The 27,494-nt window shown below is 43.3% G+C and overlaps 2 protein-coding genes across 11 annotated transcripts; one reads left to right on the forward strand and one right to left on the reverse strand.

The window, feature by feature from the left end:
* Positions 1-11,502: 11,502 nt before the first annotated feature.
* On the forward strand, positions 11,503-18,480 carry LOC119661006 (osmotic avoidance abnormal protein 3). Of its 10 annotated transcripts, none has more exons than XM_038070140.1 (8): positions 11,503-11,571; positions 12,785-13,002; positions 13,120-14,966; positions 15,041-15,144; positions 17,313-17,395; positions 17,465-17,633; positions 17,735-18,079; positions 18,141-18,480. In XM_038070140.1, exons 2-8 carry the CDS (start codon positions 12,931-12,933, stop codon positions 18,314-18,316), a joined length of 2,796 nt encoding a protein of 931 aa, XP_037926068.1. In that variant the 5' UTR covers positions 11,503-11,571; positions 12,785-12,930; the 3' UTR covers positions 18,317-18,480. The 10 variants fall into 10 exon arrangements, with proteins under 10 accessions (XP_037926068.1, XP_037926064.1, XP_037926065.1 ...); XM_038070136.1 differs by lacking the exon at positions 11,503-11,571 and adding an exon at positions 11,620-11,702 and having other exon boundaries at positions 12,769-13,002; XM_038070137.1 differs by lacking the exon at positions 11,503-11,571 and adding an exon at positions 11,620-11,702.
* Positions 18,481-22,937: 4,457 nt separating this feature from the next.
* On the reverse strand, positions 22,938-25,711 carry LOC119661002. The gene is made up of 5 exons (XM_038070108.1): positions 25,330-25,711; positions 25,194-25,274; positions 25,061-25,138; positions 24,736-24,999; positions 22,938-24,672 (listed from the first exon to the last, which is right to left on the reverse strand). The coding sequence occupies exons 1-5, from the start codon at positions 25,405-25,407 to the stop codon at positions 23,605-23,607; spliced, it is 1,569 nt and encodes a 522-aa protein (XP_037926036.1). The 5' UTR covers positions 25,408-25,711; the 3' UTR covers positions 22,938-23,604.
* Between the last annotated feature and the right edge of the window lie 1,783 nt (positions 25,712-27,494).

Below are 27,494 nucleotides of genomic sequence, written 5' to 3' on the forward strand. Positions count from 1 at the left end.
GGAGACATCCCTTGCTCCTCCACCCCCTAGTACATTTTTTTGAACTAAACTAGGTGAAAGTCTCATGCGATAGCAATAGATAAAATAGCGCTTGATGACATGGTACTCGTACAACTTCCAACCTACAAATTATGTTTGAACGAAATTCTACTAAGTGTATGGGAAATCCAATGGCACAACGTAACGTTGTCCCTTATTAGCGTACGCAGATAACATCAATTTCATGTCTCGAAAACTGTCCGACGCAGAGGAATTTCTACATATTTTTGACACTGTTGTGAATGAAGTTGGACAAAATGAAAATAATGATGCAATCAAGAAGTAGAACGCCAGCTCATTCGAGCATCAACATCGAATTCATAGACAGCTTTATACTGTTATGGAATCCTAGCCACAATTGAATAATCCCGATTTACGGATTAGAGCAGCGTGAGGCGCTATAGCTCTAACCAGGTGCGGTGGTAAACACGGGATCAGAAGTGAGCAGCTAAATAGTTTTAACTCGACTTCCAGTGCAGCGTGAGCGCTATAGCACTGGCCTGACCCGTGAGGAAGTTGGAGAAGCTATCCTCCTTATTCCTTACCCAACTGAGCCACAGCAGTTTTCTTGCTGCTCAAAGGAGCATAGCTTGTCAGCTTCTCCAGGATAGGAATAAGAAGGATAGCTTCTCCAGCTTCCCCACGGGTCAGGCCAGTGTTATAAGATCGAAGCGCTCAAAGGGCCCCTCTTGTACGTGTCGACAGAGCCCTTGAGTGGAGCTTCAGAATTTGTGGGCAGACCTTAATGATCAACTTAGCCAATTTCTTTTAGGGTTTGGGATAATTTTTCCTTCTAAGTCGTCTCGGGCCACTCATGATGGTCGTTCTGACCGTAGTTCTTTTCGAGTTGCTACATTACAAATTGGCGACCATGCCAGGAGAGGGTTTTGGAATAGATCTTTCCTTTCGATCGCGCCACTCAGGTCCGGCGATTTACGGCCTCAAGTTAATTTGCAATGAACCAACGAAAACGATGGTTAGACAACCATCATGAGTGTCCGGAGACGACCTGGAGGGAAGAGCTATCCCAGAAACCTTCAACTAAACAACTACCGAGGACTTCCTTCGTAAATGCAAGGACCTAGAATCTTCGTCAGTGACCTAGTAGACGATAAAACCCAATTGACACTCATTAAATTAGGCGAAAGAGGAGAACAACTCACAGTTGAAGGACCCTTCGTCCTAAGGCAGATTTCTAATTGATACAGTTTGGACCAGATTTTTGCACAAGCATCTATTTCTTTTGACTTCTCGGTCGTCCTCCGTATACAATACAATTTTCTCTAAGAAAACAACATTACTAATGTCCTGTTGGGCTAGAAATGTCTGGGCAATGACATAATCAATTTAAGAGTACGAAAATCGCAGCGATTGCATACTATAACATCAAGCAGACGAATGAAGTCATCTGATAGTTGTATATGTGGCGTAGGAGCTCTCTTTATAATAGAGAAACAATCTTCCTCCTCCTTTTTTTTTACACAATTGATGTAGGGTGAATTGAGTATCTCCGTATGCCAATAATAACTTCACATCACCCACGAAATGACATACATATATAATTTGCTGCTTTCTGGTATCTCGAAAGGATTCAACTGCATAAGTTCAACTGCAGAGAGATCACGTTGAATCTATATAGTTTTTTTTCATAATTTTACTTCATCAGTTTGACCATGGAAAGCAAGGAAACCATGGCATTTTCATTACTTTATAGTGTTATGCATGTAGTTTTCAAACGTATCGATTTTTTCCATGTGCAGAAAGTAGGAGATTTTAAACAGAAAAATGTATAACTCAAATCCATGTCAGGTCTTCGTTATAGAGATCTAAATTCTAAAATCAATGCAGCTTCATTATTCGATTGATTTAAAAGGACAAATAACAGAAAATCATTCGGCAAAGGAATTAAGGGAGAGGGGTCAAAATATTCTTGTTGGGTATGTTTCTATACATAGAGAGTTACTGTAATTTTTCAAAATGTATATTCTCGACTAATTTTCCCCAAAAAAATAATATTTTTTAATTAATTAAATTGACTAGTTTCCTATGCATTTGCTTACATATATATTATAAGCTTTTGCCGCTTTTCGTTCGACTTCTCTTTATGTATTCACCGACTTGTGTGTGGGATAAAAAACTATAAAATAAGAAGTCGTCGCTGTTGAGAAGGCTCACCGTCCTTGCTATTGCACACACACTCACTCACTCAAGTCAAAAACGGGTGCATCCTTTTTTTTATATGGAAACCGAGATTTTTTATATTCATATCATAGCGCGATTAAAGCTGGTTCCTTAGCATTATCCTTCACTAGTTGGATTTCAAAGATCCCATACTTGGTGTTATGTCGTTAATTTCTTTTATTTTTACGTGAAGAGAGTAATTTTTTAATATATTTAAGCCACTTAGGTATGCAGACATATATATGCACGTATACACGGGTATACGTATATATATATTTCGTTGTTCGGACTTTTAATCACGCGCGGGCACCCACTCACCATTCACTCTATCAATACACTGCTAATCCCGAATGTTTGCCCTACACAGCTGCTTATTTTCAACGAGCTCCAATAACTAACTGGCTGATTGCCCAAAACCGCTATATATTTTTTGTATGCCTCCTGTGCACCGGGGGAAGTTGCACACAGTCGAAGCCAGCTAGCTGTATCTCCTCCTCGTTGGAGCTAGTGGAGACGTTCTGCGACTGCGACTATCCAGGTTGTAGTATCAAATGTGAGACTAATATACTTGTACTTGCTCCGGGTGAATTTATACAACCCAACAAATTCAAGACCAGACCCAGATACATGTGTGGTGGTCGCTATATATTGGGAATTCCTCGAGCCCCATGCTAACTACCTTCTTGGTGAAGAATGGAAACCTCAAGCTCCTGAATTATATCGTTTAGCGCATGCAGAAAATGTCGGTGAGAAAATTCACATTAAAAGCTGTTATATCCGGAATTGCACGGATACACATATGTGAATCATTCACACCTGAGAGAAAGCTCCTGAGGAATCTGAATTAATTCGAATAGTTTTCAGATTTGTAATTGGCATTGCCCTTTTAACAGGAACTCTATAAACTACAGAAAATTTGTGATTTTCCTTTTCTACAACTTTGGAAATGACTCAGTTTAATTGTATGCCAAGCAAGATTCGTTAGGACTTGTTAGATAGATAATGAAATAGGGACATAGGACGACTTTACTTTCCTCAATTGTCTAGGATACAAAAGGGGACTGCACAGGTGAGATTTCCTAAAAGTATAATTGGGGAGAAAAGTTTCTACATTTCACTATTGGCAGAAGGGAATATATAAAAGAAACAAAAATTCAAACCCTTAAAAGGTTTTCCTATGTGACGCTAATTAAGGTTTGTAACTTAATAATAATTGTTGACGCAACAATCCAATTGAATCAGGGCCTTCAAGTGTGTTACCTTATAGGAGGCAGTGTGGTCAGCATTACGCTCGCCCGAGATTATTACCCTTGATTTGACTCAGGTACCCATTCACAGCTGAGTCGACTGACAGTGTAGCGAGTGACAGACCAGTACCGCTTTATAACTCGCAGCGACACAATCCCAGCCATCATCAGGGAGCGTATTCGACTTGAGGTCATCGCGAAAACTGGTGACTAAGAGTCGATGGGGGCAGAGGCGGCGGTATCAACAACACCACGCCGCACTGCAGCACTCTTCTCCAGCGTCCAGCTGAGCTTTCCGCTGAGTTTCGGGACGAATTCCAATGAGCGTGTATAGAATTCTCGGATGTCGATCCTTTGCATAGACCAGGTATTCCCAGACTCTATGCATCTCCAGCAACTCCAAGAATTCTATCTAAAATCTATGATGAGATTGCATCTCGACTATGTGCTGATATGTCGCGGCTGCAGCTGTGCTGTGGTTGCGCCTGTCAAATTGCACGATCAGAAGATTCGCTTTCGCGTTATTAGCTTGAGTGACCTAAAAGATCCACCATGGAAAATTCGTCTGGAACGTCGACGCGACCCATTAAGCCAGGACATTGCTAGGCTGATTCAAATCAGCACTGACAATGCCAGCAGATGGGTGAGAAATAAAGTGCAAATTGTTTACAGAAACTATGCCATCCCCAGTGAAACACCCGTAGTTGAAATTTTGGACACACTAAAGCAGAAGCTTCCTGTCCTATACAGTCGGTTACGGCGAAATTCATTCCAGATGTACCCAGAATGCAACATATGCGAGGAACTAGCGAAGCTTTTTCAGTCTCTTAACGAATTCCAACAGAATGTCCGGACAGTACAGTTTTCGGTGACGGAAGCGAAAGAATATCGGGGTGGACTTTGGGGGTTGTCCATCCAGCATGCTGAGTGGATCACCGCCAAAGGCGTTCACCATGCCACTACGCTTGGCATGAATTTTCCGGATGTTACCGAAGAGCAAGTTCGACGAGCCACAAACAATTTGAAGAATTGCATCGGACGCAGAATTTCTGGTATAAGAAATTTACACAGTCGGTTTACACATAGCATAAATCACGTGTTTAGTTGGCCGAAGGAATTTCCACTCTTCCTCACTTTGTTCCTAAAAAGGGCACGATGCAGGACCCCGCAGACACAAGACCGATTATTTGCTTACCAACCCTCTACAAATTCATAACGTTTATTATTAGTGGAAGGGTCAATGCGCACCTCGAGACCAACAACATTCTGTCCGAGGAGCAGAAAGGCTGTCGAGTTGGATCAAGGGGTTCCAAACAGCAACTCATTATTGATTCGGTAGCTGTAGGACAAGCAACTAGAGGCGATAGAAACCTCTTTAGTTGCTATATCAATTATGCCAAGGCTTTTGACAGCGTCCCGCAAACCTGGCTAATCGATGTCCTACATCTGTATCGCATTGATCCGAAACTAATAAATTTTTGGCGACAGTCATGGAAGGGTGGTATACCACCTTATCACTGTGTTCATCTGAGGGTGCTGATACTTCAAAGCCTATCCATATACGGAGGGGCACTTTCCACAGGGATTCTTTGAGTTCCGTTTGATTTTGCATAGCACTGAACCCCCTTTCATGGCTACTGAATGATGCTAGAGGGCATGGTTTTGCAATCTGGCCTACGTGCTAAGTGCGAGCTGACATACTTGATGTACTAAGATGACATCAAGCTATATGCTGGTACTAACAGCCACATCAGAAGTCTGTTGCGAATAGTAGAAATCCTCAGCCATGATATTCGGATTGAACTTGGATTAGATAAGTGCCGAATCCACGCGATCCGCAAAGGTTGCCAAGAGCCGCATGCAGGAAATAGCATTGGTGACCTCCACATCCAAGCTATGACCGAGACAGAGTTCTGCAAATAGCTAGCAATTCTGCAAGGAATCCATGCTCGAGTTGATAATCTGGAGGATGCTCTGTTTCCGAATTCATGTGACGTGTGAAGCTGGTACTGAAATCACATCTCTCGGGGAAGAACAAAATGAGCGCATTGAATGTATTCGTTATCCCTTCACTAGCTTATACATTGTCTGGCACAAACCATGCAGAAGTACACCATTCTACATACTCGATGTTTGAGGAAGTTCTCGACGGATTCTCCCATTGACCTACCACCGACCATCACCGCCATTTAAATAGGTAGATCGTCCGAGACTAAATGCTTGGTACTTAGTGCTAGTATTAGGTAAAATCCAAATCCAACAACCCATATTGGATCAGGAGCATTGCAATGTGTTAGAGTACTTCATCCAAGGCCTTAACAGTGCACTACACTACACTGTAAGAGCCAATGTAGCCAGCATTGGGCATTACCCTGATTTGACTCAGATACTCATTCACAGCTGAGACGACTGGTATCCGACGTCAAATCACGATACAGATCTCACTGCCACCAGTAACCACCAGTTCGCATGTATGAGGAGCCTCTAAAACCTACGCAAAATGATGCCAGTAGAATAAATTGAGTGTGACTGACAGACATTAAATCGATTTTAATAAGGTTTTGTTTCATGCAAAGAATTTCAAGTGAAAATTATTCAAACGAAATTCTTCTTCCTGGAAGTTTCACCATTTCGTCCTGACCACGATATCTACACAAAACAATCTATTTTTAAGAATCCATTCAGCTTTCCTTGTAATTCTAAGTTGCTTCCTTTCAGTCCCTGCGAGCATGAACATTAGCTTTCATCACTCTCCCATTTTGTGATAGTTTTTCATTCATAAAAGTGTCCGTTTTCCAGGACGAAAAGTTATACAGACAAAATTATAAATCTTCCAGTTTTTGAAATTTGCGGAAAAACGAAATTGACCGTAAATCCAAACCGTACTTGCACCAAACTATCTATCTAAGTAGCGAAGACGCAATAGGCGAGATCCCGACTATGAACATTTGCCTCAAACTTTTATATTAATCTCAAGAGGGCGCGAATTACGGATTAAAATATCTATCGCTCCGACGTCGGAAAAGATGAATATTATTTTATAAAATATTCCTGGTTCGCATTTTCTTGATTTGGTGGTGGGCGCGCACACAACTTATTCATTACTCCAAGGCAAAGTTCCCCTAAACACAGTAACCCTTATTTATCAAATACCCAATCCGGATGTAGTACTAGGATAAGAAATGGTTTCTATCTAAATTTGTAGCGGGAATTTCAAGCAAATACAATTGGGATTAGCGAAATAATTTTAATAATTTTTCAGGAAATCGTCTATAACAGATGGACGGTTGGACAAGTAGTCAGGCACTGTCTCTATTCACTTCTTCACTGAAACGCACGACAGACAGGTCGACCTGACACCAAGAAAGATGTCTTCTGGCAGCTTCTCGATGCAAGGACCTACTACATGCCTGCTGATGATTATATCGTCATGAAAAGCCTGAAAAGGCACCGGTGCCACGGAGGGAGAAGGGTTCCGAACACGCAATGAGTGTGGTGTGCGTATAGGCGATTTTGCGGACACCTATGACGTTGTACTTGTCAATGCATGGTTCATCAAACGATTATCTCATCAAGATACCCACATTTTATAGTGGAAACAGTAAAACTCATATCAACTATTTTCCCATATGACGCCGACATTTTACCACAGTCACTGACCACAAAGCCGTTCCCTATGAGACCATCCACCACAACATCGACCGGTGATTGTCGTTTTGAAAATCAAGCCACCGCTAAAACAGGGTGAGAAACGCACTGGCCCGCCTCGAATTAAATGATAGAGATTTCGTGAGAAGACAGAAAGATTACGATTACCCTCCGGGTCATCAAGCCAGGTAAGCGGTTCATCAACCAAGATACTTGGCTTTGGAATGAAGATGCTGAAATGAGGGGACGTGGAAAGAAACGCCTCTACCGCAAGTTTCTATTCGATAAACCACTGGGCAATTGACAAATTTATAAGAATGCCAACCGGGAAGCACAGTTACCCAGTGCTAGCGGTTAAATTTAGCCATTTCACTTACTGAAGTGGTTGACAGAAACTCTCGATGTGCGCCACCCCCGCTGCTATTTCTGTACATGGAACGTCGCGAAGGTGAAAATCAGTAGGTTTGTCGAAGCTCTTTGAACAGGTGGGGCCACGCTGGAATGCACTTCTTGGGGTGATGGCGCTGCAGCTGAAACTGTCGTAAATTCAGTTCTGAACCTGATAATGACGGCCTGCGAAGTTTACTTGCCCAGGCGGGTGTCGAGACGTGGCAAGCGTTATATGTATTGATGGACAGCGGAAATTGAAGAGCTCCGGAAGGAGTATGAAAAATTCCACCACTTTACGTAACGTTCAAACGACCGGGAGGAGGTAACTACCATAATCACAGAGTACAGATCAGACAAAAGGAGCCTCCCCAGCAAAATAAACTGGAGCAAAGTTCTCTGCTGGCAGGACGAGGTGAATCGAAACTCGGCATCAAACTGGTAACTCGAAAAATCGAGGCGTTACAAAAACCCTGTTCACTTAAGGCCGGACAGATGGACCGTATTGTACGGGCACTATTCCCTGCGAACCCCGTACGGGATTATGACGGCAGGATAGAGAATGCTGAGGACTACCCACTTTTCTCTAAAAAAGAGTTGGAAGGGACAGTCCTCTCTATGAAAAACAAGAAATCGCCAGGACCCAATGGTATCCCGTCAGAGGAACACAAACTGGTGCTGCCACATCAGCCAGACCTACTGCTCGGCACATTCAACGCTTGCCTGAAGGAGGACATTTTCCCTTCTCAGTGGAAGGTGACGAGGTTTGCTGTGGTTACCAAAGGGAATGGTGACCCCGAGTTGCCGTCTTCATACCAACCTCATCAGAAGTAGACTCCTTGAAACGATCCGTACTGTCGGAGACTTATCCCCACGACAATTCTGGTTTAGAGCCGGGAGATCCACAGTTGATGCTGTCATACAAGTTATGGATGCCGTTCGTCGAACAGAAGCACAGAAGGGTGATGCTCCTCCTAACGCTTGATGTCAGAAATGCCTCAAATTCCGTAAAAAGGAAAGACATTCTAGGCACACTGGACAATAGTTTCCACGTGCCGAACTACATCTTATGGATATTGAGGGATTATCTGAGGAACCGCTCCCTGCTCTATGAGACGCGAGAGGGTCAGAGCAGGATAGAATTCACATCGGGAACGATGGAAAGCTTCCTTTGATAAAATGCTTAGACTCGACATGCCAGGAGAATCGCGCCTAGTCGGTTATGCAGATGAAGTCGCGACGCTTGGTGCTTGACGCACTGTCGAACAGGCACAAAACAGACATTGCATATTGATGCGACGGGTAAGCGGATGGATGGCTACTGATGGTTTCAACCTTGCACTGGAAAAGAAACCCGAAGTAGTCATCCTGACTAAAAGGAAAATTCCGACCCACGCCCCATATCGATCGAGTCGATAATTGAATGAAAACCAACGGTAAAGTACCCTGGATAAGCTTTTACACACAAAGATGAGTTTTTTCGAGAAAGCCAACGCAGCAGCGGACAAGGGTGGGGTGGGAATTTCGGTTTTAAGTGGGCTAATTCCAAATATTGGAGGTCCTACGTCTCCTGATGAGTTCAGTGCAGTCTATTTTGCTGTACGGTGCAGATGTATGGGCTGACGCTCTTGGTATATCAAAAGTGTCTGGCATAAGCACAGAGACGGTGAGCTCTGCGAGTGGCATCTGCCTACCGCACTGTCTCTCAACCGACCGTGCTGGTGTTCACGGGGGTGATCCCCGTTGGCTTTCTTGCTAAGGAGCTTAAAACCATATACAAGCGCAAAGGAGGTGGATGCTTGTGAAGAACGGTTGCCGTACACTAAATGAGTGACAGCTTCCTTAGCAAAATGATATGATAGGCAGATGGACTGCGCGACTCATTAGCAACTTAGGAGCGTGGCTGAATCGGAAACATGGTGAGACTGAGACTTCCTTACCCAGCTCCTAAGTGGGAATGGACGTTTTCAGTTTTACCTGTGTCACACCCGTTTTTTTCTTGTTGAAGGTGAGATGCGAATCGTCGAGAGCTCTATTTAAACGCAGGGGATCTCTCTCCAGACAACATTGGCGAGGATTGCTCTCGTTGCAAAGAAGAAAGAGGTCAACCGATGAAGGGTCGGATGGCAGAGGGTTCCTTGAACGAACAGTTCCCATCCTCCTTTCCGGTTCTCGTTGGTGAAAGGAAATCTCTAATCTGAAGGCTCCACAAGGTGGACGAGCTCCGGGGCTAGCCCGAAATAATGTGACAAACAGTTTTAGGCTAGCTCTCTGACGATGGGGAGGTGTTTAGTTGGTAGTCCGATGGCGTACCGTTGCGGAAGCCCAAAAAAAATAGTACGGAATCAAAGGTTAATCAACAGTCTCCCCATTTCACTAGGTGGACTCCTCGGAGTTGAATAAACCATAATCTTGAATCATCTACGGAGTTCAATACATCAATTGAACAGTACACCTGATACGCCTCTCACGCTGGCGCTCAAGCCCCTATTTGCCTTCATTTTTCATATAATATTAGCGTAGAATGTCCATTATTTTCAGGCAAGTCCTACTTTCGATTGAATATTGCTTTTTTTCCTACCGAACTTTCATTCAGTATCACAATTAATTACTTTTCAAGTGAAATTCAAAACAATTTTTAGGATCATTTGGTGAACGGGAACCTCATTAAGAGCTAGTCGTTATCAGCAAAATTCGAAATTCAGCTACCAAACTAAAGCTTCCTAGCAACCCTAATAGAATGGGAAAATTCAGTTCCACAACAATAGCCTTTGAAAAGCATTTTCCATTGAACTAAGTAACTTTCTTTTCAAATAAAGATGTTATCAGCTGCCGAACAGTTGCCCAACTAACAACTTTACTGACTTCTGTGGACAACACCATCAACGCGCGAAGCTCACCAAAGGTATTCATGAGGGTGGAGTATTCGCACATATGTAGATATGTATGTTCAAACCAATAGTTACATCACCTTGACCTCAATCCATTATTTCAAATGTCAGTGTTTGATTCGAATTGTAGGATAGGTCCCTTCGTGTCACATATAATCCCCATACTTTAGAGCCCGCGATGGTAGTCATTCTCCCAAATCACCACCATCCCCAACCCTATTCCAAATGGTCAGGAAAGTAGAAAGTAACTTATTTTGCATGCTACTCTTTCTTCCTGTGTTGTGTATCATTTATTTTCATATTTCCCTTACTAATCCTGGGGATTGTAGGCTGGGAGTCCTTTGAATCTACTAGTGAACTCTGCTTAGGTATGGTATCGAAACCGAATAAAATCGAAGGAATGTAAATTTTGCCACGTCAAATTATTGAGCAATGCATAAGGAATGATCGTTAGAAGTGTTGTAAGGAAGAAAGGCTGAGGGGGAGGGGGTGGAGTTCGGAATTATTAAGCTGCCAACTATGGGGTCAATAGAAAAAGGAGTTCATGACTTAAAACTGGTCAATTCGATACAAATTCAGAGATAAATGAATAATGACTTAGCGTGAGCTCGGCATGGAGGGAAGAGTACAGGCAAAGGAAGGGAGAACTTTGAAAGTATTGCGCTTGATAGTCCTAAATATTTCTTGACATCACTTATTACTGGGGTTGATGCACAAACATGCCGTTTTCAACCCCCTGTCGATTGAGTTGGGCCGGTTTGCTCTTGTACTCAATCTGATAAGGGCTTTTAATTTGTCATGTTTGTCCACTTGCTCCTTGCCTAATATGTTAGTTTCAGAGCAACCCTATTTTTTTCGTTCTGTGTCCCCCACGTCCTTCACTATCCCCCCCCCCCTCATTTCACTCTTACTGTTGTTAATATTACTTTTTGAATAGAATTAATGGTGTAGGCTCAATACAAGAGATTTTCTCTCATTGAAGTGAGTTTTCCGCCGTTGAGAGAAAGGTGTCCACTACCAAGCGATATCCATGGCAAGCTTTTGGGGTTGTAGAAAGGTGGGGGGGGGGAGGATTAAACGTTAGACCATAACGTGGTAATGTTGACTATTGGACTTTGTGACTATTTCATAATTTGTATATTGCAGTCGTTAGTTAACGTGGATTTTAACTCCTTCTCGTAGGGATTTTTTTTTTGTGTTTTATAGATTTTATGTGGCAAGGACGCATGTGATTAGAAAGTATAGTTTTAAAGTAATTCAAATTTTAATGTAAACTCCCAAGTGCTGAATTCAGTGGTATTCCAAAATGGTCAATATGAAATTATATCGGTTTCCTTTAAACGCATCAATAAATAGAGTATGAAGATAGTCCAATAGTTTTTGAAGAGAGATAAAAATGAAAAGGTTGCCATTGGATCCTTGGGGTTGACCCGTCAAAAATAGTTTTCCTGTAGGTATCTGGACAGTTAGCTGGTGTTAGTGCCACTCTTTTTGATGAATGACTAATGAAAATGTATTTTTGAAGGTTAAAAGTGCTCAGTAAACAAAATATCCCTTTCTACTAACTTCAAAGTGAATACCATGTGATACCAAATAGGCATACCCTTTAAATCTGTCAACCTAAACCTAAAAACAGTCACTCCTGGAGCTGAAATCTTCCTTTCCATTCCTCAATAATATCAACAGCAACAAATCGAATACATCATGACTGTGGTCTCACTCGATGGATGAAACCCTGCCCCCAAATCCTTGACCTTTAGTTCGCACGCCTACATACCTTTGGTCCGCGCTGATCAAGAACTGGAGACCGTGGTCTGTAACCTTAAACAGTGGGAGCTTTCTGCTTAAAATTCCTTGGAAATCTCTTTGAAAAGTTGCTGCTTTTGATATTCAAAACTTTCTCGATGGGAAGTGGGGGGCATTGAGGACTTGCAATATTAGCTCACCCCCTACTTGTACCGATAGTAGAATCATATGTACCGAAGGAATATTTTGCATGACTGCTCAATTGACCCCCTCCATTTAAGAGCCTCGGCCTCACGATGAGTACTATAGATAGTACGTGCCTCCCTTTAATGGATAGAGCATTCTGCAGGCCAGAATTTATTGCTCATGATAATAGGTTTTCCCTTCACTGAAACAATGAGTCAATTGAGGAAATATTGACCCAGGGTGGTTGTCAGTTTAAAAAATAGAAGGTTTTGGGTTGAAGTACAATAGATAAAGTAGTCATTGGAAATGCTGGCTAATATAGAGAAGTATTTGTGTGGAAAGGGTAGGCCATTGTCCATTTCTTATTAATAGCTCGATAGTGGCAAGCGACATGAGAAAGCATCAGAGGATGTACTTGAAAAAAATATAATAAAATATTTTAGTATTTTGTCTCCCCAGTACCTGTTTGTTGTATAGTTTCTCTTAAAAATACGAAATAAAAATTAGTAGAAATTTGAACATAGTGAATAGATAAAGTGTAATAAAGTGTTGTTGATTAATAACTGAAATTCTACGAAGAGCCAACCAATTTTAATAACGAAACAATGGCTGAGAACGTGCGTGTAGTTGTCCGGTGCCGACCCATGAGTCAAAAGGAGTTAGATGCACATTGTAAGGTGAGAAGACGGTTCCCTTTTCCAACCCCCAAATTACCTGTACCAAAATAAACTCCAGAGCTCTAGTAAGACAACATTTCCACTAATGTCATCCTCCTCTTTCCCTTATTAACATAGAATATCGTGCAAATAAAGGACTGCATGGTGAGCCTTGAAAATCCAAATGATCTCTCAACCCCGGCTAAAAGCTTCACATATGATAGTGCCTATGGTGCCAATGCGCCCACTGAAGCTTTATACAACGACATTTGTTATTCTCTAGTCGAGAATGTCCTAGAAGGATACAACGGTACGATTTTCGCCTATGGACAAACTGGCTGTGGAAAATCCCATACAATGCAAGGTCCAGAAATAGTACGTGATACCACAATCGGAAATGATAATGATGTTGTTTCCACATTAACATCACAACGCGGCATAATATCACGATCTTTTGATCATATTTTCGAGGCAATTTCAGTTGCAACAGGTGTACGATATCTGGCTCTAGTCAGCTATCTAGAAATCTATAATGAAAATCTTCGAGATCTACTAAACCCGGACGATAGCTCAACCAATATTCAACTTAAGGAAATACCAGGTGAAGGGATCATTGTACAGAATCTCTCAACACATACTGTCCACAATTCTCAGGAATGTGATGCTTTACTTAGGCAAGGGAACAAAAATCGAGTTGTTGGAGCGACCCTCATGAATGCCGGTAGCTCGAGATCGCACTCAATTTTTACGATAAGTCTGGAACAGATTCAAATTCAAGATAACAGTAATCCCGTTGAATCCAACAATACTCCCGGAATTCGAAAGGGAAAACTGAACTTGGTGGACTTGGCAGGCTCTGAACGCCAGAACAAGACTGGAGCTACTGGTGAACGACTAAAAGAAGCCACTAAAATCAACCTTTCTCTATCCGCATTAGGAAATGTTATCTCCGCCCTAGTCGATGGAAAAACGAAGCACATTCCTTACCGAGACTCAAAACTGACACGTCTCCTACAAGATTCACTCGGGGGTAATACCAAAACCCTCATGATTGCCTGCATTTCACCGGCTGATTATAACTACGATGAGACCCTGTCGACTCTGCGATACGCCAGCCGAGCCAAAAATATACACAATAAACCCGTAATAAATGAAGATCCAAAAGATACTATGCTTCGTGAATACCAGCAAGAGATCATCCAACTTAAAAAACTCTTAGAGTCAAGTGAAAAGGGTATCCCTCCCAACAAGACTGGTCCTGATTCGGCGGAACGTGAGAAATGGCTAGCAATCGAGCGATCCAAGTTACGTGCTGAGTATGAAAAGGAAACCATGCGCCTGAAATCTGAACACGAGGTTCAACAAAAAGAAAAGGAAGATCTAGTCCGAAGTATGGAACGCCTTAAAACGCATTACGAACAGCAACTTAAGGACCTGAGCCATGTAATCAACAACCCCAATAGCAACGTTGTCGAAATTAACAACAACTCAATTGAGAGCAGCAATGGGACTTCCATCGTAAATCCACCCTTAAATTCGGACTCTGATAGAGTAATAAGACGCGAAATGATACAACAAGAAGCTCTTAATCGAATTGAAGCAATAAAAAATGCCCTAATAGGAGGCGAACGTGCCAATGATGCGCAATTGAAGGAGCGACGTATCAAAAGGAAGCTTGCCGCCCAGCGGCGACTAAGTGCCCTGGCTCAAGTTTTGAGCCGCGTGGAAGAATCATCAGATCGTGATCTTCTGCAGGAACACTATAGCGACATACAACATGAATTAAAAGTTAAGACTGATGCATTGAAACAATGCAGAATGAAGGTACGAGCACTTGAAAGGGAGGTATCCGATTTACAATCTGAATTTCAATTGGATCGAGCAGATTACCTAGAGACCATTCGTCGTCTTGAAAAGAACTTAAAATTTTATCAACAGATAATGGACAAAGCCCTGCCGATACTAAGAAAGGATGGCAAATATTGGTAAGATTTCACAAACATTTGAGGTCGGGAGTGGGTTATTTCAGTCCAAAAGAATTTCTTAATATAATTTCCAGGGATCTTGACCAAATCCAAGCCGATTCATTTTGGAATGATGATAGTAAAAAATGGCGACTACCTGAAGATATGATGCATCGGTTTCGATTGCCACCAGCAACTGGTAAGAGTGTGAAAAAAAAAAAAAAAAAAAAACCAACACTACTATGTCCAAAAAATAAGACTAATTTTCAATTTAAATTTCCCGCGTCAATGGTATCGCTTTTATTTGAGTTAGTAACACTGTGCCTGACATCCTGACTGACATCTTTGCCATCATTAGTTGCTGAGATACGCTTGATTCTGTAAGATGAAAAATGTTACTCCGTCGATTTATATAATGTCTGAATTAATTGACCAGAGATCTTGTATTAAATTTGATTTGCGGAATACATATCCGTATGGGGGAATGTTCAGGATGTTACAGAAGGCCTTCCGGGAGCAGACAATGTCGAAAAGGAACGTTTACAACATTTCAAAAATTAAAAAGAACACGTTGGGGAGCCTCAGGTTCTCGCCGGCACACCAAAGCGTGGAATCCACTCTCGATCTTAGGCCACCGCGTGAAGCTATCGATGATTATGAGGCAACGGAAACGGTGCGAGTCTCGCACTGGTTCAATGATATCAAGGTGGATGGTGTGGAAGGACTTGGTGGACCTGGGGAACAAACCTACTTCTTTTCTCAAACGCTTTGAAGTTTTGCACTTTTGATATGCGATGCCAGATATATTTCGCAAATACTCGCTGGCTCAAATGCCTGGATAGCCGCTGCTGACCACTCAATCAGTCCAGCGTCTTTGATTTTCGGCCCGGACAGATAATTATTAAGGCTGGATTGATGGTGAGCGCCCTTGGGCAAGAAATGACGGTAGAGGTTTATCATGACCAAGAAGATTCTTAGATCCTTAACCGTTTTGGGAAGCGGGAAGCTCGCAATTGCTTTGTCCGGATCCGGTTGGATGTCATCCATATTATGGCTAAGAAATCGTACTTTTCAACATAGAGAACAAGACCGGTCTCAAGAAGATGCTGAAAAATGCACTCGAGTTGCGCTCTATGCTCAAATTCTGAAGAGAAGGCGACCAGAACGTCATCCATGTAACAGAAACAAAAGTTTAGATTTCGTAGAACAGAATGGATGTATCTCTGGAATGTTTACGACGCATAGCACAGCCCAAAAGTCATCCCAGAATAGTTTGGGTGTTCACTCGTCTATAGTCGCCACAAGGTCTCCATCCGCAATTTGGTTTGGAGTGGGGACCATGAGGAGTGGCGAAGACCAACAGCTGTCTGAGGGTCTGCATGTACCCTACTTAAGGAGCTCTTCAAACTCTTTCAACGCAACAGCGAGCTTCTGTGGTCATGGTGAACGCACCTTAGAGAAGATAGGAGGGCCGGTGGTCTTGTTTTGGTGCTCAACATCAGACTTCACTGGCTCGGAGAGGCTACACTTGGAGCAATATTGCGATATTTTTGAAGAAGTGCATGACTGCGGGGGTTAGCAACGTCTTCGAAAATGATAGATAGGGTATCGGATGAGCAGGTGGAGATCGTCCCTTATGACGTTAGTTTGGTTGTGAGATCGATAAGGAACCTGTGTTGCAGATCCATAGGAAATCTGCGATCAAAATGGGAGTGAAACGCCACGAATGCGTGCGTCGAAGTCCCAAACCCGACGATGAATTTGCTGCCGCCAATTTTAAAGCCTGAGGCGTTAATCGATGGTACTTGAATACAGGGAGAACCGAAACCTCAGCGCCTATATCAATAAAATAGTTGCGTCTGCTCAGGGGGCGAAAACGGAAATGCGACGTGGTGTTGTACTTCCGGTAGCTGTGGCTTTTGCAAAGGCGCAAGGGGTGATACATTTTGTGACTTTTTCCGCGAGTGTTCGGTGGTACCAGCATAGCCTACAGACCTACTACAGTAGAGCCTCATTCGAGGAGCGGATATCAACCTGTTGTGCGAATTTCGTCCTGGATGGAGAGCAGCAAAGGCGTCGGCTAATTTTGACTATCAGACATGAATCGATGGGTGGCAAAACGGCAGGCATGAGTGTGTAGCGTCTGGAGGAGATTACTTTGAAGGGGATGAAATCGATTTGGACGAATAAATACAAATTTCTGAGAAAAATTTAAATTGGTCCTATTTTTTGGACACATCCCATTGGCACTTCCGTAAGGGAAGCTAAACTCCGGTGTCTCTCCCTAAGACGGACCTTCCATATATGTCGGAGATACCACTTCCTAATCGCTAATTCGCCATTAAACCATATCTCACGTCTTCACAGCTTCCTCTGCAGCTGTTACACCAAAGCGTCCACTTGGCGGTAAATTAGGTCCAGATCATGGTCAGGAATGCAACTCGGACGAGGTAAATCTTCTTTCAACTGAGGACTAAGTCTAAATTTAACCGAAAATCACACCGTTAATTTACTTTAAGAACTCACAAGGTGGAGAGGGACCTAACGATGAGGAAAACCAGCAGGACATAGCAGACTATTACTTTCGACCAAAAAGAGCAGCCGAATTGATGCATCAACGGAAAGGTTTTTATAATTGGAAAGGTTTCAGTAGTGCTCATAACTCTAGAAGATTGAAACATGAAACAGGTAGTCCTATCCCCCTCCCCCCCTATGTCTCAATCTTCTGGCTCTTTTGGAACTATTTCTTGGCTGTGTATTTCTTTTCTAATTAACACATGTAAATGCAGAATTCACGGCTCGGCATTCTCGTCAACAATCAGGGAATCCGGCATCGTCCTGGTATGCAAAATCAGCCAGAAAAGCAATAACTTCATCTCCTACTTCACCGCCCTCATCGGCAGCCCCACAGTCGGCCGCGCCATATCATCATCACTCCTCAGGCAATAACAACATGATCGGCAGTTTTAATTCTACAAATGGCATACCATGGCTACCGACAACACACAAAACTTTGGACAATTTAACGGAGGAACTGCTGGCACATGGCACCGGGTTGAAATCGGCTGGAACAGGGAATATACAAGGCAGACAAAATTTAGCGCATTCCAGTAATGGATTAAATAAGAATGTTGGTACGATAATTCTATTGGATATCCTGCTCCCTTGTTTCGCAGCCTCAATGTTAATAAATAGACAATTTGCAGATAGTAAATGTACGAGCGGAAAAGGAGATACCGATGGGGCAAACACAACAACAACTTTTACCCTCCTTACGGATTAGATCAACGGATCGTTTGATACTATTGGGACAACAGCGCAAGCCACGACATTTAAGGGCGTTGCATCATATTAGGAAGGCGAATACATAGTGCAAATGGCTGGATATTCTGTCGCAGAATACGATATACTGAATATGGGTGCCACATTTGAAACTAGCTCTTTGCACGACAAGATTTTTGTTTTTTATATTTTTCATGTTGGTGAATAAATACATGAATTCTGTACAAAAATTCAATTAAGGAAATATATAAAGTTTGTTTGTAATTTATATGTTATTCTTAAGCGTGTCCCCAGGTTCGGCGAATGCTTTCAGTCTCGAAAAAGAGACCTATTTGGGCCCACCCCGGACATCGAGCTTGAAGGGATTGCTCCCGTCGCTCCAGAACTTCAATGGGGCCCTCATGAGTGCAGCGGCCTCCGTGGAGCGTCCTCCCTGATGAGGACCTGCGAGCATGTCTCGAGGTCCCTGGGGGTGCGGCCAGGTAAGTTACCAAGAGAAAACCTGCAATGAAAGCGAAAATTGCGTTCTCTGCAAGGATCGTAGTTCATCTGGTGATAGGGGACGACGTGCAATCCTTAGGGTGGAACTGGAGGCTTCGAGGCTCGAAATCGATAAAGGTTTATGTCGTCGTGTTCGCGCGCATGGCCACAAAGGCACTTCATCTAGAAATTTGCTCAGACCTTAGTAGCTCCTCACAGAGTGTTCCTCGTCAACCCAGAATCAGGGCTGCTATAAGGGTTAAAGGTGGGTTACTGGCGCAAGTAGCGCTAGTTCTATGCGGGTTTTTGCTGCCTTCTAAATCTCTAACCTGGTCAGTAGAACCGCTAGTAGAAACGAGAATGGTTCACCTGGTCAATGTTAAAATACACAATCGCGACTTCTGTGAATTTTACGTAAAATTTGTTTGTAATTTCTCAACAGTCGAAGAGATTCAGCAAGCTATGTGAAAAACAGTCAAAGGAAGATGTGAGGAAGCGTTGCCTCAATCTGAAAGTCGCCGCAGATCTGCAGGCGGCAGATGGCCATCAGGACCTGTTAGGGACCTATAAAATCAGTCGGGTTGAGCGGGCTCCCGTGGGTTTTCTTCCCTTTGCCGCCAGTCAAGCCCTGAAAATAGGGGCTGAGTGTTTATTCAGTACAAATTTATTGCCAACCTTAATTTCTACAGGGGCAGTAGGGTACATGGGGGCCAGGGATGCGATGGTGGACAGGAAATTGCATGCGATGAAGCAGCAGCAGACGAAAAATGCGGCCTTGATGCTCAACATAACGGACCTTGAATACAATCAGGTGGAGGGGCAGATCAACGCCATAATAGCCCGGCAGGAGAACGCTATGTTAAGGGAAATTTCGCAATAGTCGATGGAAGTGCAGGCACTGATTGGGGTGATAATGACGAAGCACAGATGGCTGTATAAACTACGGACCATAGCGGAGCTTGCAAAATATGTGAGGCGCCTGAACAAAGAGGTTGCCGGACTGGTGAAGTGCATCCATTAGCTATATGGGTAAAGGACGACCTAATAAGTGTTGAATTTCTGATTCCATTAGTTTTTGGTGAGCGGTTTTCCCATGACATGGTAATCACAATACCCAATTCGAGGAGAGTCACCTGCAATTTGGGAACAACCGCACCTTTTCGAAGCCTTTTTCTCAACCCCGTGAAGGATAAGTTGTTCTTTATAGAAGATGCTGTCGAAATCTGAGGTAATCTATGAAGCCAAGCTAATCCGTTCAGGTTCAGCTTATGTTCAGGATTTGGCGAAGGAGGTGAAGCATCCACAGGAGTGGTGCCACTTAAGGAAGTGGAAAGAGGAGGCTTATGTGGCTCGGATCAAAACTGATCTGAGGGTGGTTTTTAAGGGCCGGTCTGAGAGCGTCCCCGTAATCCATTCCAACAATCAGAAAATTTGGAGATGATGCATCCTGAATGGAACACGAGGGAGTTAGATGCTGTAAAACAAGAATTGAGGGATACAATAGGAGAAGGAGGTCGTCTTCGGAAATACGTTCCGCACGCCTGTGAGGGAGGAGGCATGTTGTTGTACGCAATGATAATTGGTGTGATTCTGCAAATGGTGAAAAAAACGGCGCTAACCTCAGGAAGCACTTCCTAGCTTTGTGAGTCATCTATTTCTTAAGGATAGGCGGCCCGGGAGTTGGCGGGAGGCAAAGTCCGCCACGAAGCCGTGGGGGTCCGTCCAACTACTGACCTATACTGACGATGTCAACATCATAAGAAAAACGACCCGAGGCATACAAACGGCCTTCATCCAGATCGAGCAGGCGGCACGAGATCTTGGGCTGCACATCAGTGAAGCCAAGACAAAATATATAGTGGCAACGTCAGCACCGAAAACCAACCAACCAACAACATCAAACCACACTGGTCAAACGGGAAGTAAAGATAGGAGACTGTTGATAATTTCTCCTATCTAAGGTTGAAAATCACAACCGATAACAGCTACGATGATGAAATCCGCGCACGGTTGTTGGCAGCCAACAGAGCCTATTTCAGCTTACAAAAACTGTTCCGCTCGAAACGTCTCACCATAGGGTCAAAGCTCTTACTGTACAAGACAATCTTGCCAGTCCTCATGTATTCCTCGGAGATTTGGGTTCTTAGCAATAAAAACTGCGTTCCAGAGAAGAATCTTCCGAAGAATTTTTGGCCCCCTACATGAGGATGGACGATTCCGTAGCCTACATAACGACGAAATTTATGAGCGATGCCATGACCGTCAGGTTGTGGATAAAATCCGGCTCATCCGCACACCCTGCCTAAGATGGAGCGATGGTGTAGATCAGGACGTCGGACAGCTTTTAGGGATATCGAATTGGTAGACCTCGGCGCAAAATCGGGATGTCTGGAGTTCCTTATTAATGCAGGCCTAGACCGGATACCGGTTGTTGCACCGTTGATGACGATGATTATTACTTCGTTAGTTATGCCTTCATCGCGCACAGAGCTCCTCAGAGCTCAAGCCTGGAGTTGCGCTGTACAACTCGGGTGCTGTACCCCTTAGTTGCGGCAGAGGTGTTAGATAGGCCTCGCATCCACTGGTGTGAATCCTGAGCCTGCACTCAGTATAAACCAGGACCGCTGTGCTTGCATGGCGGGGCTCTGATTGCGGTCACAAAATCAATCCGCGTCGAAAGAGGACCGTGGGATTATGCCTTCACGCCAGGTACTCACGTTAAACCCCGCCAGGACTTTCATTACTTCTTTAGTCTTAATTGCTTTCACTGATGCAATATTGGAGCAATGGCCGTGACATCTGAAATTGCTCAAACATCTTGGTGCCTGAAGAAAGCCCTGGCCGCGTTCGAGAGAAGAATCTTCCGAAAAATGTTTGGCCCCCTACATGAGAATGGACGATTCAGTAGCCTATACAATAACGAAGTCTATGCGCGACACCATGTCCGTCCGGTTGTGGATAAAATCCGGCTCAATAGGTTACGGTGGGCGGGTCACTTAATCCGTATGGATGAGGATGATTCCACCCGGACAGTCTAGAAGGGCAATATCTATGGTAGAAAAAGAAGACGAGACAGACCCCGCCTGAGAAGTCTGATACAGGCATGGGCGTGTTGGGTCCTACACATCGCAACTGCGAAAATTTTAATTAATAAGAAAAGAGAAGAAATCATTTTGAAATGCGCATGTGTCTCCGGTTCCTCGTCCTCAAAACAAAGTGCCCAAAATTACCCATGATAATCCTGCCTCAAATGAAAGAGCACTCTGCATGCTAACAAGGTGAACCTCTCAATACCAAGAGAACCAATCTCACTGAAAATATGGCCAAGACTTCTTTTCCTGTGGGAAACTCGACTAAAACAACTTCCACCCTCATCAGCGGAGATATGCTCTCAAAGACCCCGGAAATGAATCTGTACGATAAAAACACCAAATACAGATAATATTCGGTCTCTGGTGATCGGATTCAGACAAATCAGGACAAACGGGAGCTCATGGATCCGTTAAAACCCATACACGCACGCAGAAACCCTCGACTCCAGCAAAGATATTGTCAACATCAAACGTACAAAAAATGCCCAGGTCGCGTACGCAGCGTAGCTCCAAAAATCTTCGCCCCGAGGGTATATGTTAGTAAACCTGGAGGTTCAACTCCAAAGCCATCATATGCAAGAAATCATTTAATTGGACTTGAGTGAATCCCCTTCACGACGAATGTCTATGTCCAACCGAAATACGAAAACCCGGTTGCCTATAGGCACAGGCCCCGATATAAGCACTATATCGCAAGCCTATAAAAAGAGATGTTCCATGGCAGCCAGGTGAATCCAATGGCATCAAAAACCGCAAACTCCGTATCGATCACGTGGCGTCAATATCTCAGCAACCGATTCAACAAAGTACGTTATAAAACCAATCCACACACAGTGCTGCTGTGGCTTGAGTTTGATATACAGTGCTCCTGCGATAATGACCAGCGCGTCTACTAATTACATCGATCGACATGAACCTTCTCACGCCATGACCAGCTAAATTGAAGGGAACCCGATCTCGAACCAGTACCAGAGCTTTGACCCTATGGTGAGACGTTTCGAACGGAACAGTTTTTGTATCAATGGGTTCTCTCCCTTCCTGTCCCTAAGCATCTCTGTAAAAACTACTGGATTTTCTTACCTTCTTTTATCCACTTCAATTTATACCTAAATCACTGCTTTAATCAATGAAACGACTATTTTGAGCCAAATTTTATTACTCGAAATTTAGAAATTCAATTAACAAAGATGAAAAAAATTATGACCAAGACGAAAATTTACGAATCATTAGAGACAATTAGGACACAATTCAATGGTCCATTAAACCACAGTCAATTCAATAAAAATGGATGTTAAATTTGTATTAAATCCATAAAAGAATTTTGATAAATACCAAATTTATAACTTTACAATTTAGTAACAAGTTTTCTTTTGAGAAAGCTTGGCAGCTTATTCACACTATTTCAATTTGCTAGCCTAGAAAAATATATATAAATATGTATATGTATTTTTATTATCACAATTGCTACATTAAAAGAAATGCAGGATCTCAAATTAAACAGAATAATTCAAAGGAGTAGACCGTTCGGGATCCACTGCCATTGGGAACATTAACAAGTTGGAAAAAAAAGGAACACAAAGAAACGAATTAGAAACAAACGAATTGCAATAAACTCCCCTAACTTCCAACTAAAGGAGAAATCAAGTAACTAAGGGAAATCAGGAAACTAAGGAAAAATCAAGTCTCATGGGAGATCAGGAAACTAAGGAAAAATCAAGTCTCATGGGAAATCAGGAAACTAAGGAAAAATCAAGTCTCATAGGAAAGCAGGAAGACGGCCGCGAGCTACTAATCCCACCCCTTCCTTACTTAAGTACAAAAATAGTCTTTTTTTCTCGATATGCTTTCAGTAGCTCCTTTTCCTCACGACATAATGCCATTGGAATATCACAAATTTTCTCAAGATCCGCCCGATCAACAACAGTCTTATGAAAAAGCCTCACATTTGGCTGTTCATTGTCTGTGGTATCCTCACATTTGTCCAATGGACTTTGAACACCTGCAGCCGCGGAGGACGTAAAAATCTGAGTACGAATTGAATCGTAATGATCAGAACTATCATCATCACTTGGTTGATTGATTTTCATCGATTTTATCTGATCAATTAGACCTTTCGTATCAGTTTTGAACACATTTTGTTGGGCCTGGGTAGAACACCCAGGTTTTGTTGGATCGTACAATGGGAGCTCATCCTGAAAGAGTAGCTTTTGCTTCCACTTTGGTAGATATTTCGCAGCCAATTCTTTCATTGCCAGACTTCGATCTTTCGCCGGAATTGGATGATTTACCCCCTCAGTCTTGTGTTCAACTTTGTCAGCCGTTCCGATATCTGGAAATTCCTTTGTTACCGCGGAATCAATGGACATATCAGAAATGCTACTGGTTTCCTCATCGGAATTGTATGTGGCAGGTCGTGGCATTGCAAATATGCAGTTCAATTCATCGAGCGCTTTTAGCACCATTTCGCGAGTTAACCGTCTTTCTGTGGGATCGTTAAGCGGATCCACAGGTTCTTGGCAATTTTGTGAAGATGATGATTGTTTGAAATCATTGGAAGATATCTTACCCGCACGAGTCTTCAATGGTGGCCGTCGTTCAACCTGAACTTGAGTATATTTATCACGTACATTAGGGGTAGCTTGAACACCACGATTGCGTTTAATAACCACTCTCACACTTTTATTGTTTTTTGGTAATTCCGATGGACATTCAGCCATCTCCTGAAAACGTTGCTCAATTTGCGCCTTCAGCTGATTCACACTCTCGTTTATACTTTCGGGATAAATGCGCGGTTTTGCCGGAACCAAAGACTCATTATTGTTACTATCGAAAACCACCGACACTTCAGGTACACTTGGATGCTTAGATGGCGGCTGGGAATAGAGACGCCAGGTTAGAAAAAATGGCGCCAAAAAATCCTTTAATGATTGTCCTACCTGGCCAACTGTCGGCAGTGGCGGCGCCTTTATCTCAGCAAATGACGCCATTGTACCCTGTGACATCTTCAACAAGGACTTGGATGCTTCGAGTTGTTCTGCACGTTCCCTCATAGGTGCCGCATCAAAAATAATAAACGACGCATTGGGGTCGTTGTGTACAATGTGTCCAAACTGCTTCAGCAAATCAAGATCAGGAGGATCACCAGCAGAAGAACTTTCCGGACATTTGGCTTCTTCCGACACAGAAGGTTTCTTCATTTTCTAGGCAAAAATTTCAATAGTTGATTAAATTAACTTCATTGAACGGAATTACTTTACTTACCTTCGGTATAGTCCCTGTTGGATGCCCCGTCCCGCCAGAAGAAGTCCCGGAACAGCCACCGATCTGAACCGCGGTTGGCTACAATCAAAAAGAACCTTAAAACCATAAAGAGATTAATCGAGCAATTAACCACCTGAAGGACATAAAATCCTGAAGCAGGATCTGCTGAGACCACTATCGACAGCTCCGGAACGGTTGGCCCCAAGGCGATTGCCTAATTAATAAATTATTAGCAAATATTTTGCATTTTTTTAAAAACATAAACAAACCTCAGGCGCAGCAGGTGTAGGTTTAGGGGGTGCCCGCGGGCCGTCATCACTTTTCAGTCGTTTCCTTATCCTAGGCATGTTTAAAGCTTTCAAACTCCTCTCAACACTGAATCAAAATCATATCACATTATCCGAGAATCAACAAAACAATCCTCAACCAACGAAAACAACTTTCAAAACTTCGCGTCGTTAAACTGTCATGTCCGTTGCGCTCTTGTTCAAAAAAACAAAACAGAAAACGCGCGTCCCTGTCCAACACCCACCCTGTAACCGCCTAATTGGCAGTCGCACTTGATTCACTTTAAATCTATTCCGGTTTAGATATTAATATGCAGAATTATCACCGAAAATCTTAAGTTTTCCTGGATCAAAATTTGAACCGGATAAGATCCAATCCCGCACGATTAAGACGTCAACCTCTTATGCCAGTCGTCGAATGAATGAACGTTTAGAAAGTTCATGATCAGATGGCGCAGCGGTTGATTAAAAGATGCGAATAATAAGGGTTGCCATAAAATCATGGATGCCAACCAAGTTGCGAACTTGTGGCCAACTTACGATTACTTACTTGAGTTAGGCTGATCCTAGACGATCAGTATTTCATTATCCTGGCGGCAGTCTGAATGGCAGGATCGTGTTAAATTGAAAGTGGATGCAATGCTGTTCAAAAAATAACAATAAATATGTCTCGGAGTTCAACTGAGGGATCGATATTTCAGGTGAGAGTCCCAACTAATAATGGAGTTATTATCAATTACGCAAACATGGGGTGGAAGGGCCAAGCAGTGCACTTCAGGATATTCCGAGCGCCGTTCCCTTTGGGTCGTAACCTCCTCTAAAACCGCCAGGAATGTCTCTTCCTCGAAAGCTCCAACGGTTTTCCGGTTCTAGTGCTCATTCGACTGTTTGTGAGGTTCACATTTGGTATGATATGCGAGAGCAAGTCTTGAGCTGCCTCGCAATGGTTAAGGTTGATTTGTATCAACTTCATTTAGGCCTACGATTCAACTCCCTCCTATATGCCGGGTACTAGCAACCTCAAACAGGTTGTTGGCACTCTGTTCCCTGCCCACGAAAATAGGAGAAAGCAAACGGTTGTCCAGCTAAAGGAGAGCATAATACCTCCAGTAACTGTGGAGAAGCTGCGGGAAATATGTGGTAGGATCGATGAAAGCAAGGCATCCCCAACCGAGCTTTGAAACTGGCAGCAAAGACTGATCCCAACTTTTTACCAACACCTTCGGGGCGTACCTAAAAGAAGAAAGCAAAATTTGGTGTTGCTTCCCAAACCTAACCAGCCACATGAAGACCGAGCATCATATCGTCCTATCTGCCTGCTGAATACAATGGGGAAGATGATGGAGAGAGTCATTTACAACAGACTCCTATCCATCGTCGATTGAAAATAGCAAGGGCTTTTCGGAGCGCCAGTTTGGCTTCTGGCGTGCTCACTCTATGGTGAATGCAATAAGCATGGCACTGATGGCCGTGTTGGGGTTGGAACATAATTAAAGAGCATTGACTGACATAGTTGTCCCCGGGTATTTAGCAAATCTGGTGAAAAAATACCTTCCAGAATGGACTCTCTCGTACGGGACGAATGAGAGCCCCAAAGAATACATTTTCACAGCCAGGGAACCACAGGGGATCGATACTGGGTCCTCCGTGGAACATCATGTATAATTGGGTGCTTGCTATTCCCGTCCCAGAGGGGACTACGACTGTCGGCTTTGCAGATGACCTCGCTGTGGTTGTTACATCAAAATACCCAGAAGATGTGGAGGTCTACTCGACGGAAACAGTGAGAGCGGTGAAGTCCTGGCTAAAAAGGGCTGGGCTGACCTTGGTGGACGTGAAAACGGAAACGACCTTAATAACGAACCGCAAGAAAAAGATCAGATCGTATCAAAGCTGGCTATCAAATACCTGGGGGTGATAATTGACACCACAGGCAGTATCTGCACCACTTCATTATAGAGGTATCACGTTGCTGAGTACCATCTACATGACATTCTCCGCTGTCTTGCTAGGCCGCCCAGAACATACTAAGGAGACTTCATTCCAGGGAGATCAGTAACAAATCAGATTTTCTCTCTATGGCAAGCGATGGAAAATCTTATGGCCATCAGTAGCACCATCTTTTCATGGACTTTAAGGCCGCGACG

This window comes from Hermetia illucens, chromosome 7 (genome assembly GCF_905115235.1).
Source record: "Hermetia illucens chromosome 7, iHerIll2.2.curated.20191125, whole genome shotgun sequence".
Classification (NCBI taxonomy): Eukaryota; Metazoa; Arthropoda; class Insecta; order Diptera; family Stratiomyidae; genus Hermetia; species Hermetia illucens.